The sequence below is a fragment of the Bufo gargarizans genome, chromosome 11 (genome assembly GCF_014858855.1).
Source record: "Bufo gargarizans isolate SCDJY-AF-19 chromosome 11, ASM1485885v1, whole genome shotgun sequence".
NCBI classification, from domain to species: Eukaryota; Metazoa; Chordata; class Amphibia; order Anura; family Bufonidae; genus Bufo; species Bufo gargarizans.
In genome coordinates this window covers 46114364-46128359 of record NC_058090.1, presented here as the reverse complement: position 1 = coordinate 46128359, position 13996 = coordinate 46114364, and the positions used below count along the sequence as shown (strand labels likewise).

Here is a 13996-nt window from a genome sequence, read left to right as displayed (position 1 = left end):
TACTGCAGCATGCTGCGCTTTTTGCTCCGGCCAAAAATCCTGAAGACTTGCCGCAAGGCCGGATCCGGAATTAATGCCCATTGAAAGGCATTGATCTGGATCCGGCCTTAAGCTAAACGTCGTTTCGGCACATTGCCGGATCCGACGTTTAGCTTTTTTAGAGTGGTTACCATGGCTGCCGGGACGCTGAAGTCCTGGCAGCCATGGTAAAGTGTAGCGGGGAGCGGGGGAGCAGCATACTTACCGTCCGTGCGGCTCCCGGGGCACTCCAGAGTGACGTCAGGGCGCCCCACGCGCATGGATGACGTAATCGCATGGCACGTCATCCATGCGCATGGGGCGCTCTGACGTCACTCTGGAGCGCCCCGGGAGCCGCACGGACGGTAAGTATACCGCTCCTCCGCTCCCACTATGGCAACCAGGACTTTAATAGCGTCCTGGGTGCCATAGCAACACTGAAAGCATTTTGAAGACGGATCTGTCTTCAAATGCTTTCAGTACACTTGCGTTTTTCCGGATCCGGCGTGTAATTCCGGCAAGTGGAGTACACGCCGGATCCGGACAACGCAAGTGTGAAAGAGGCCTAATCCGTTCAGGATGCATCAGTTCAGTCATTTTGACTGATCAGGCAAAAGATAAAACCGTAGCATGCTACAGTTTTATCTTCGGCCCCAAAAAACTGAAGACTTGCCTGAATGCCGGAACCAGCATTTATTTTTCCATAGGAATGTATTAGTGCCGGATTCAGCCTTCCAGTCTGCGCATACCGAAAAAAAAAAAAAAAGGTGAAAAAATAAATAAATGCCGGATGACACCGGAAAGATGGATCCAGATTTTCAATGCATTTTTCTGACTGATCAGGCATTTTTAAGACTGATCAGGATCCTGATCAGTCTTACTAATGCCATCAGTTGGCATACGTTTTGCCGGATCACTCTGCTGCAAGGATAAAAGTAGCCTTAGTGCAGGGATAGAAGCTAAGGCCTCTTTCACACTTGCGTTGTCCGGATCCGACGTGTACTCCACTTGCCGGAATTACACGCCGGATCCGGAAAAACGCAAGTGAACTGAAAGCATTTGAAGACGGATCCGTCTTCAAAATGCGTTCAGTGTTACTATGGCAGCCAGGACGCTATTAAAGTCCTGGTTGCCATAGTAGTAGTGGGGAGCGGGGGAGCGGTATACTTACAGTCCGTGCGGCTCCCGGGGCGCTCCAGAATGACGTCAGAGCGCCCCATGCGCATGGATGACGTGCCATGTGATCCATGTGCGTGGGGCGCCCTGACGTCACTCTGGAGCGCCCCGGGAGCCGCACGGACGGTAAGTATGCTGCTCCCCCGCTCCCCACTACACTTTACCATGGCTGCCAGGACTTTAGCGTCCCGGCAGCCATGGTAACTAGTGTTGAGCGAACTTCTGTTTTAAGTTCGGCGTCTAAAGTTCAGCTTCCGGTTAGCGGAGAATCCCGATATGGATTCCGAATTCCGTTGTGGTCCGTGGTAGCGGAATCAATAAAGGCCGATTATTGATTCCGCTACCACGGACCACAACGGAATTCGGAATCCATATCGAGATTCTCCGCTAACCGGAAGCCGAACTTTAGACGCTGAACTTAAAACAGAAGTTCGCTCAACACTAATGCTAACCATTCAGAAAAAGCTAAACGTCGGATCCAGCAATGTGCCGAAACGACGTTTAGCTTAAGGCCGGATCCGGATCAATGCCTTTCAATGGGCATTAATTCCGGATCCGGCCTTGCGGCAAGTCTTCAGGATTTTTGGCCTGAGCAAAAAGCGCAGCATGCTGCGGTATTTTCTCCGGCCAAAAAAATGTTCCGGTCCGGAACTGAAGACATCCTGATGCATCCTGAACGGATTTCTCTCCATTCAGAATGCATTAGGATAAAACTGATCAGGATTCTTCCGGCATAGAGCCCCGACGACGGAACTCTATGCCGGAAGAAAAGAACGCAGGTGTGAAAGAGCCCTAAGTGAGCTTATAGCAGTGCACTAATATGACTCACTACATCCCTGACTTTGGTATAATACACTGTGAGTGAAACAGTGTTACAAATAAACAATATAACAAAGTATCCACAGACAGCTGATATTTTTAAACAGTTTTATTAGTCAGTAGACTATTTACATGGAGCAAAGAAAAGTTATGTTTAAGATTGAATATTAGCACATGGTATAATAACGGCTTTCTTGGTCTTATGGACCATTTGAAAATAATTTAAAAATTTGCATAAACAAATGGATCACCAAACACGCAATTTTTCTTTTGTCGGATGGTCGGCTGCACATATGGGCCAGTTATTCGGACTGAGCATTGGTAGACATGTTTGTTCCAAATAGCTGGCTCGATCATTTTACCATGTAAATGGGTGCTTAGCTGTATGTATAACGCAGCTAAACGATGCCTCTCAGCCAGTTGGCAAGAGGGGCACATTGTTTTACGCACAGGGGGAGATTCAGCCATAGGACGGGGGTTTTATGCTGGTCTTTGAAATCTCCTGCTCTGCCAAAGTATGCGCCTAATTTCTGACGAGGCACAGGCCTAGTCATATTTTAGACGCATCCTCTGGTTGTCCATGCACCAGAAAACTGGCACAAAAGGAGATTTTTGTATAACTTACCAGTAAAATCTCTATTTCTCGCTCTTCATTGGGGGACACAGGAACCGTATAGCTATGTCCTCTAGGAGGCGTTGACACTAGTAAAAGCTGTTAGCTCCTCCCTTGGCAGCTATACCCCCTCCAGCCTGGAGAGAGCGCTTCAGTTTGTGTACAAGCAGTAGGAGAAGCAAGCCAACTAAAGAAAAACACGAGGGACACCAACGATGCCAAAAGGACCCAACGGGGTTCAAACCAGCAACTGCCACAACTGTGGTCAAACAACAATACTGGGTGGGTGCTGTGTCCCCCAATGAAGAGCGAGAAAGAGATTTTACTGGTAAGTTATACAAAAATCTCCTTTTCTCGCCCATATTCACTGGGGGACACAGGAACCGTGGGATGTCCAAAAGCAGTCCACAGGGAGAGAAAAAAAAAAAAAAAGGAGACCCATGGAAGGAAGCGTCCCTGTAGGCATCTAAGATCTGACGCCTGCAAGACCACGCGGCCCAAAGCAGCGACCGCCGATGCATAAGTATGCACCAGGTAATTTTTTGTGAACATGTGTAAGGAGAACCAGTAGCCCCCTTACACAACTGTACAGCCGAAGCGCGATTCCACCGAGCATAAGAAAACGCCCACCGCTGTGGTGGAGTGAGCCGTGACACCTAAGGGCGGGACCCTGCTCCGGGCGCGGTATGCTTCAGCACTTGCAGACCGAATCCAACGTGCGATCGGGCACCTTGGAGGCCGCCAATCCCTAGCGAGGACCCTCCGGAAGACAGAGAGGTTCCGTATGCCAGAATGGACTGGAGGCTGTCAATGATTAGAGCTCTGACAACGTCCAATAATGTAACTCCCTTCCGTAGGGTGTGAAGGAGAGGGACAGTGAAGGAAGGATAATTTCTTCATTGATATGGAAGTCAGAGACCACTTTCGGGAGAAGAAGGAATGGGCCGGAGAACCGCCTTATCCTTGTGAAGAACCAGGAAGGGGATTTTTGCAAGAGAGCACCCCCCAACTTAGACACTCGTCTAATGGATGTGATAGCCACAAGAAAAACTACCTTCTAGGACAGGAGCCGGAGTGAGATCTCCCGCAAGGGCTCAAGGGGAGAAGACTGGAACGCTGAGATAACTATATTCAGATCCCAAGGCGGTAAGGACGGTACGGAGGAACCGTATGTAAAACACCAAAAAAGAGTTACTATCATAAATATCTCACATGGAGTTATTCGTATATTACCTATAAATGCTAAGAAAAGCTACCACACAAGAGGTTATCATAATCAATTTCTTTATTAGATATCCATCAGCAGTATATCATAAAAACATGTACACAAAAGAAGTTATTTATATAAAAACAGAGAAAAGACTCCAGACCAAATAAGGGACTAGTACCCCCCCCCCCCCACCCACAGTTGTAGCAGTTTCAGTGAGGTGGGGTTATTGTCAGGGATACACACAGGGCAATCAGAAGCAAGACACAATAGCCGGTAAGGCTATGTGAACCTGAGTGTCACCCCACACCACATAAACTGCAGGGGGAGAGAAAACAAGTTAAAATGCATAAATCCAGCAAAATACATTCCTTACTGACCCTGGTCTGGAGTAGCAGCCCGACGATCGTTTCGCTCACGCTTCCTCTTGGGGCATACTCCAAACTACCATATGGCCCTCCTATATACTCCCACAGTTAAGTGCCGACCAATGGTATGCGTACACACACAGCCGCCCATAATTATGCAAATTAGTCACTCATACCACACAGAGGATCGCGCCTCTCTTAACAGCCAATCAAGTCATGTTTTTACCGGTACCGCGTCACACATCACGTGACCCGTTCGGCTTGATTGGTTGGTAAAACAGCATCATTGCCGTGTGTCATCATTGCCGTGCATGCTCAGGCGTCACCATTATATGACGTACGAGTCACGTGACCCGCCGCGCGGCCGGTGTAGTTTTGTGCCTCCTTTCCTTGTTTAGATTAGTTTTCTGCTAATCTAAAACGCCACAAAACAACCTATTTCATTCAAGGGAGGGGACTAAATTTTGTTACTGGGGGAAACTCCTCCACCTGTATTCTTGCCATGTGATCCGCATCATGCGCCGCCCCCCCCCCCCCCCCGGAAGTGACGAGGCCTCAGCTGGAAATATGCCTAATGATCACATGGCAAAAATACAGGTGGAGGAGTTTCCCCCAGTAACAGAATTTAGTCCCCTCCCTTGAATGAAATAGGTTGTTTTGTGGCGTTTTAGATATGCAGAAAACTTAAAAAAAAAAACAAGGAAAGGAGGCACAAAACTACACCGGCCGCGCGGCGGGTCACGTGACTCGTACGTCATATAATGGTGACGCCTGAGGATGCACGGCAAGGATGGCGCACGGCAATAATGCTGTTTTACCAACCAATCAAGCCGAACGGGTCATGTGATGTGTGACGCGGTACCGGTAAAAACATGACCTGATTGGCTGTTAAGCGAGGCGTGATCCTCTGTGTGGTATGAGTGACTAATTTGCATAATTATGGGCGGCTGTGTGTGTACGCATACCATTGGTCGGCACTTAACTGTGGGAGTATATAGGAGGGTTGCCCCAAGAGGAAGCGTGTGCAAAACGATCGTCGGGCGGCTACTCCAGACCAGGGTCAGTAAGGAACGTATTTTGCTGGATTTATGCATTTTAACTTGTTTTCTCCCCCTCTGCAGTTTATGTGGTGTGGGGTGACACTCAGGTTCACATATTGTGTCTTGCTTCTGATTGCCCTGTGTGTATCCCTGACAATAACCCCACCTCACTGAAACTGCTACAACTGTGGGTGGGGGGGTACTAGTCTCTTATTTGGTCTGGAGTCTTTTCTCTGTTTTTATATAAATGTCTGTTAACACTATTGTCTTTCTATGATAACTGCTTTCGTGTACATGTTTTTATGATATACTGCTGATGGATACCTAATAAAGAAATGATTGATTATGATGACCTCTTGTGAGGAACCGTATGTGCCACTCCCTGAAGGAAGGTTTCCAGGGGAACCAGAGGACGCTGGAAAGCTGCCCCAGGACAGAAGCGCAAAACCCAGGTCCAACCCTGATTGTAGAAGGATAGGGGAGGGAAAAAAAACGGAGTGAGAGCTTTCACAGAAGCCCAAGAAGGACCTCTAGGTCCCATAATAGATCCTGGGCGATGCAGGCTTCCTGGCCTGAATCATAGTGCAGATGACATCCGCTGAAATCCCTCTCTACGTCAGAATGGCGTTTTCAATAGCCACGCCGTCATCTAAATGCTGATGTAAGACCGGACCTTGTGAAAGAAGGTTGTCTCTTAGTGGCAGTGACCAAGGGACGTCTCCTAGAAGGAGAACGAGGTCGGCGTACCACGAGCGACGGGGTCAATCCAGAGCGACCAAGATTTGTCGGAATGTCCTCCATCTTGATCTTCCGTAGAACCCTGGGAAGGAGAGGAAGAAGAACGTAGGGAGGGAGAAGTCCCGCCAAGGAGAAAATAAGGGCGTCCACGTCGCATGCTTCCGGAACTCTGGCTCTGGAGAGAAAGGTGGTAAGCTTTCGTGTGGATACCGTTAGCACACCCGGACCAATGGAAGAGTCCCTGTAAAAGGAGGGATGTGGAGGGCGCCACAGCCCACCAGTCGGGACCGGAGCGTGCCTGGAATGGAAGACCACCAAACAAATACCCCGTGCAAATGCAGATGAGGGAAGGTAGTAACTACCAAGGCATGCGGGGTGGCTATGAACCATGAGCCAGAGGAGGAAAAGACAGGAGAAGAATAGGCTAGGTCTAAGCCCATTCCCTGTCTAAGACCGGCGCTATACAGAAGTAGCCAAGGATTAAGTGGCTGCGCAAAAACTCCGCCTGAGGAGGAAGCCAGGCAAGGGGAGTCACACTGTATTGCTAGCCCCATACCCCAGCAGAGGAGGGGGCCACCCGCAGAGGCCACCAATTCAGTGCTAAAAGAGTCCACCGCCTGACGAAAGAGCTGTGCAGTAAGAACCCAAGTATGTAGTGGTAACGCAATACCGCTCCCACAGTAGTAGCCAGCACTTGCCCCGTCAGCGCAAAACTGAGGGGGAGGCCTGACTATCCGTAGAAGCCACGTACCATACTGCCCCAGTTAAGTAGCGCTAACCTTAAAAACTCTACCTGGCAGGGCGCTGAACAGGCGCAACTGTCAAGCTAGCACCAGGGTAGGACCCCTACCTGAGGGGGATGTCCCACTGCAGCGACCACGAACTCGAGCATTAGCGAAAAGCTGCACCTGTGGAGGAGAACAAGCTGTAGCAGCTAAACCACAGTGCCAGCATAACCACTTCCCAAAGAAGGAGGAGTGGTGGATAGAGAATACAGAGTCAGTGAACACTAGACTCGCTGGAACGTACTCACCATATATGTGCAATGGTATCATGACTGACTGTAACAACGGAGGCCCATGGAGATGGGGGGTCTCTAGGACACAAGTGATGCAAAGTAACCCCCTGCCCAAAACCAGCACCAAAAGGAAAAAAAGGATACAATGAGGAATAGCCACCATATCCACTGGCGGCACCCATATACCACTAGAGAAAGAGTACCGGGCACCCGCGGGTACCGTGCCACACCTCCTTGTGAAATAAGCAAAGGCACCTAGAGCCGTGGAGCAGTTGAATGGCAGCATCCAAAGATCTTTAGTTATTCCCCCGCTAGTGGATCACTTGTGGAAGGGGGTAATGCAACAGGAAGCACGGTGATGAGCAACACTCCATCTATGAAAGGATAGCGCGACAGTCGGACCGTATCCAATGGTGGTGCAATTACCCTACCTATGGAAGGTGGAATGCATATGGCAAGTACCTAAGCCAGTGGTAGGGAAAATATTATACCTATGAAGTGGGTTAATGCAGACGGCGAGAACTAGTGCCTGTGGCGAGTCCTGTACCCTATGGGAGTGCAATTAATGCACCTAAGTAAGGGGGTAATGCCACCTACAGAAGGGGGAAAATATACGTCCGGCACTGAAACCAGTGTTACTATACTTAGTCCACCTGTGGCAGGGGACAATGTATAAGGCAATGAAGAAAAAAAGAGATTGGTTGGTCCAGCTTGTATTCGTAGTAATCCAAAGGCTTTATTCAATATACAATAAAATCCAGGTACAGGAATGCAGGTCTACATGTTTCGGGCACAATATAATCCTAGCCCTTACTCATAACAATTTCCAGTACACTGCAGGAAGTTTTTATAGAGAGGAGGGAGGGACTGACTTCCTCACCTAAGGTAATCAGGCTAAGGTTCAACCACTCCCATCCACAAATCAACACTCAATTAAAAACATACCATAGGTTTATGTGATTCATAAAAACATATATTCAAAAAAAATAACAATGACATATTCAGAAAAAATAATAATAATAATGATGACGGAACTGGGTGAGGAAAATGAGAGAGGGAGGAATACTGTACGATCGATAATTTGAGGATCAATATTGTAGGATAAGGTCAAGTTTTTTATTCAGACCATGGGGTTGGCGACTTTCTAATTGGAAAATCCAATAAGATTCTCTGTTCAAAAGTTTGCGTTTCCTGTCACCACCTCTTTGTTTTTTGACTTTTTCAATACCTTGTGCTGACATATATGAGACATCCCCACCATGCACTGTGGCAAAGTGGAGACTTGCCGCAGATACATTGCGGTTTGCATGGTGCGGTATGTCCGATATATGTTTTCTAATGCGCGTTTTTATGGCATTTGTTGTACATCCTATATATTGCAACTTGCATTTGGTGCATGTTATGCAGTAAATGGCAAAGGTGGTATTACAATTGAGAAAAGAGTGTATCTTAAAAACCTGGCCATTGACAGTAGATTCAAAGTTTTGGCTAATTTTCATGTATTTGCAACAAATACAAATGGAATGACCACATTTGTAGTTCCCTTTTGTAGATAACCAAGTACTCTGAGTAGAGCAAAGTTTATCATTTCTAAAAAGGGAGGGACTTATTGAGCTAGCTATGGTGGGTGCTTTTTTGGCTGCACATTTTACACCTTTTTGTGCCATTGCTGCCCATGCTTTGTCGCATGCCAGAACTGGGAAGTGTTTTTTTTACAATATTACAAATTTGGTTGTATTCTTTGCTGTATTGTGTTTTTAAGGGACACCAAATCAGTTTTACAAGCAATACAGGAGCTTGAATGGTCCCAGAAATATTCCTGGGTCACTGCGGATGTAATTGCACTTTACCCTAGCATCCCCCACAATATGGTTCATACCTCCCTGGTTTGGTTTTTGGAAAACTTTGGAGATTTCTCTGTGGTGCTATCAGAGTATGTGGTGGCTGTGGTGGACTTCCTCCTGAGACGAAATTATTTCATGTTTGATGGAAAGTTTTTCCTGCAGACATCGGGGGTGTCGATGGGGGCCAAGTGCTCTCCCTCCATTGCTAATATTTTCATGGCATGGTGGGAGAGGAGCTTCCTCCTCATCGACACCAACCCCTTCTCGGATCACGTGAGGTGGTATGGCCGTTACATCGACGACCTGATCTTTATCTGGTCGGGCGATGTGGCGGCCATACCGCTTTTCACGAATTATCTGAATTCATGTGTAAATGGTATTCAATTTACCGTTCAACACAGTACCAACAACATTGAATTTTTAGATCTCAGACTCAGGGGGGACTCCGCCACAGCCTCCATATACACCAGCACACACAGAAAGCAAACAGCTGGTAATACATTATTGCATGCACAATCATGCCATCCCACACATACCATCAGGAATATACCTAAGGGAGAATTAATTAGAGCCAGAAGAAACTGCAGTGACGAGTCAGCCTACAGAACAGAGGCAGAAAATATTATCAAAAGACTGACACATAGGGCTTATTCACAAAAAATGCTGGATAAATGCAACAGAGAGGTATTAAACATCGATAGGAATTCATTATTAACTACTAATGTGAAAAAACACAGTCACAATATCAGAGAGACATTGAATCATGAAAGAAAAAATATCTTTGTAACACAATACAACAAAGAATACAACCAAATTTGTAATATTGTAAAAAAACACTTCCCAGTTCTGGCATGCGACAAAGCATGGGCAGCAATGGCACAAAAAGGTGTAAAATGTGCAGCCAAAAAAGCACCCACCATAGCCAGCTCAATAAGTCCCTCCCTTTTTAGAAATGATAAACTTTGCTCTACTCAGAGTACTTGGTTATCTACAAAAGGGAACTACAAATGTGGTCATTCCATTTGTATTTGTTGCAAATACATGAAAATTAGCCAAAACTTTGAATCTACTGTCAATGGCCAGGTTTTTAAGATACACTCTTTTCTCAATTGTAATACCACCTTTGCCATTTACTGCATAACATGCACCAAATGCAAGTTGCAATATATAGGATGTACAACAAATGCCATAAAAACGCGCATTAGAAAACATATATCGGACATACCGCACCATGCAAACCGCAATGTATCTGCGGCAAGTCTCCACTTTGCCACAGTGCATGGTGGGGATGTCTCATATATGTCAGCACAAGGTATTGAAAAAGTCAAAAAACCTTTAAGAGGTGGTGACAGGAAACACAAACTTTTGAACAGAGAATCTTATTGGATTTTCCAATTAGAAAGTCGCCAACCCCATGGTCTGAATAAAAAACTTGACCTTATCCTACAATATTGATCCTCAAATTATCGATCGTACAGTATTCCTCCCTCTCTCATTTTCCTCACCCAGTTCCGTCATCATTATTATTATTTTTTCTGAATATGTCATTGTTATTTTTTTGAATATATGTTTTTATGAATCACATAAACCTATGGTATGTTTTTAATTGAGTGTTGATTTGTGGATGGGAGTGGTTGAACCTTAGCCTGATTACCTCAGGTGAGGAAGTCAGTCCCTCCCTCCTCTCTATAAAAACTTCCTGCAGTGTACTGGAAATTGTCATGAGTAAGGGCTAGGATTATATTGTGCCCGAAACATGTAGACCTGCATTCTTGTACCTGGATTTTATTGTATATTGAATAAAGCCTTTGGATTACCACGAATACAAGCTGGACCAACCAATCTCTTTTTTTCTTCATATCCATATTTCTCCTATTTCGGGTGAAGGAGCCGGTCCGCGCTATATCAGTGGAATCCTTGGCAGGTGAGAGCTGCTCAAACCCCTGATTTTCACAATGTATAAGGCAAGTACTGTATCCCGAAGTAGTGCAAGTACTCCGAAAGGGCGACAAGTACTGCTGGCCACCGTAGACGCAATCTTGGGAAATTTCGGATTCATGTCAGGAGATTCCCTCACCCCCCCCCCAGGACGGACCCTCTCCTGTGAGAGAGGGTGTGTCTGAGCGTGACCCAGGGAGGAAGGGTGGGGTTGCGAGGAGAAAGATGTGCTGTGGTCCGCTCGCGCGTAGGTCTACCCCTCAGAATCTCGACCCTGGCAGTTGCAAACTGCGCAGGTGGGGACTTATCAACCAAACTACCCAGCGGGTGGAATGGGAACTTCTAGAGGTCTCTCCACCGGATTGCGCAGGCGGTGCATTATCAATCAAACGACTCCGGAGGGTGGATTGCACAGGTGGAGAATTATAAACCAAACGACCCGGGAGGGTAGATTGGGAAGGTCAAAGGTCCTTAATTAAATGGCACCGGCGGAGAATTATCAACCAAACTACCCCAGAGGGTGGATTGGGAAGTTCCAGCGGGCCCCCACTGGATTGCGCAGGTGGGGAATTATCAACCAAACGACCCAGGAGGGTGAATTGGGAATTCCGGAGGTTCTCTACTGTATTGCGGAGGTGGAGAATTATCAAACGGCCCCAGAGGGCGGATTGGAATCCTTCAGAGGTCTTTCACTGAATTCCGCAGGTGGAAATTATCAACCAAACGACCCGCCGTCTTCCACGGGATTTGTGAGGGTGGAGAATGATCAACCAAACTGCCCCGGAGGGCGGATTGGGAACTATGAGAGGTCCTCCTTATCCGAGATATGACATGAGCCCAGTGTGATACCACCAGACAGGGTGGTGCTGCGGTAGTGAGGGCAGAGGAGGGGGACCCGTGGAGCGAGGCTGCCCTGGTCCACCTTGTCTTCTTGTGGGGGAGGAGGTATCGTGGCGAACAAACGCTGGCGTGCTCCCCCGGGAGAACAGAGAGGCTAGGCGACCACTGTTTCCCATCTGAAAAAGAAGGAAAATAAGAAACTAAAATAAAAAAAATCTTCAGAGCTAACATGCAGAGCAGGGAGGTCTTGCCTCCTATTGACACTAGAAAAAACTGAAGCTCTCTCTCCAGGCTGGAGAAGGTATAGCTGCCAGGGGACGAGCTAACAGCTTTATCTAGTGTCAACGCCTCCTAGAGGACATAGCTATACCCACGGTTCCTGTGTCCCCCCAATGAATATGGGCGAGAAATAAAGATAAATGAGTCAGGAAGTAAGAAGTTTGCAAGAAAATGCCGCTCTGTTCAAACATCCTATAGATGTAAAATACAAAGTCATTATTCTAATGACAGCAATACAATTGAGAAATAAGACAAAATGGTGGTGTAATCAGAGACCACCTATCATATGCTGCAGTGGCACTTGTTACGCTTGTGCAGTGATTTGATTCCTGGAGGGGAGGAAAAGCTGGCCAAGTAAAATGTACCACACATAGAGTATCCACTGTCACCGGCTTACCGTCTGCTCCTCTCTCCTTTTCAGCTCTTGGATTCGTTTTTCTTCTTCCAAAGCAATTTTCTCCTGCTGTCTCTGTAGGTTCTTCAACATCTCCTCATGAAATGACTTGGGAGGCGGCTGATTATGTTCAGTCAGGAAAGTCTGCACATGGTCAGCGAGCTGATAAATCATCACCTGGAGAAGACAAGTCAACAGTGAGGATCAGTTGAAGAGTATTTAATATTAAAGGGGTTGTCTGCTCAGCTATATATTTGTCGCCATTACAAAGGACACTCGCTTTTACATTTCGGGTGTGACTCCTCTTCTGCCTGGCTGTCATGTAGATTTTACAGTTGCAGCGTCCTTTCTGCTGACCACATGATCTCCACACCAGTTTGCCCTATCCCCTTAGACGGAGTACAGCAGTTATTTCGACAAGCGACCCGCCCACAGGCATACAGTGCGCCTGCCCTGTAGAAATCAGCAGGCAATTATTCAAAATGAGCAGCACAGAGGAGGAAACGACAAACCGGGGGGAGATCGCACGATCGGCAGATAGGAGGTCTTGCCGCAACTGTAAACAGTGCACTGTTTGGGCTCGTTCACACATTTTTTGGCGCTGTTTTTCGCGTTTTCTCTAAAAAGCCTCACATTCATTTCAATGGTAGGCAAAAAAGAAAACAGCATGGGAAAAAGAAGCAGCATGCTGTATCTTGGAGCGGATTCCATGTTGATTCTCCCATTGAAATGAATGAAAAGCTAAAAAATTGCACTGATTTTTTTCACGTGTTTTCTAAATCTGTTGTGTGAACATACCTTTACGGTCATGTGACAGTCAAGCAGAAAAGGAACAACAACCAATCGCAAGAATGAACAATAGGAGCACAGTGGAAACATAGAATGTGTCGGCAGATAAGAACCATTTTGCCCATCTAGTCTGCCCAATACACTGAATACTATGAATAGCCCCCGGCCCTATCTTATATGAAGGATGGCCTTATGCCTATCCCATGCATGCTTAAACTCCTCCACTGTATTTGCAGCTACCACTTCTGCAGGAAGGCTATTCCATGCATCCACTACTCTCTCAGTAAAGTAATACTTCCTGATATTACTTTTAAACCTTTGCCCCTCTAATTTAAAACTATGTCCTCTTGTAGCAGTTTTTCTTCTTTTAAATATTCTCTCCTCTTTTACCTTGTTGATTCCCTTTATGTATTTAAAAGTTTCTATCATATCCCCTCTGTCTCATCTTTCTTCCAAGCTATACATGTTAGGCCGAATGCACACGGGCGTTTTTCACGGCCGTGAGCGGTCCGTGGAACCGCGGCCTGGATTCCTGCTGAGAGCAGGAGCGCACGGCGTCATTGGTTGCTATGACGCCGTGCGCTCCCTGCTGCCACCGCAATACAGTAATACACTGGTATAGATCACACCAGTGTATTACTGTACTGTGGCAGCAGCAGGGAGCGCACGGCGTCATAGCAACCAATGACGCCGCGCGCTCCTGCTCTCAGCAGGAATCCAGGCCGCGGTTCCACAGACCGCTCACGGCCGTGAAAAACGGCCGTGTGCATTCGGCCTTAAGGTCCTTTAATCTTTCCTGGTAAGTTTTATCCTGCAATCCATGTACCAGTTTAGTAGCTCTTCTCTGAACTCTCTCCAAAGTATCAATATCCTTCTGGAGATATGGTCTCCAGTACTGAGCACAATACTCCAAAT

General features: G+C 46.8%; 1 protein-coding gene across 1 annotated transcript in view; it reads right to left on the bottom strand.

Annotated features, from left to right (window-relative positions):
* Window positions 1-13996, bottom strand: part of EIF2AK4 (eukaryotic translation initiation factor 2 alpha kinase 4) — a 111160-nt gene that overhangs the window by 86011 nt on the left and 11153 nt on the right. The window contains 1 exon segment of the mRNA XM_044271659.1: window positions 12296-12469. Within this exon segment, the coding sequence (XP_044127594.1) occupies window positions 12296-12469 (174 nt within the window).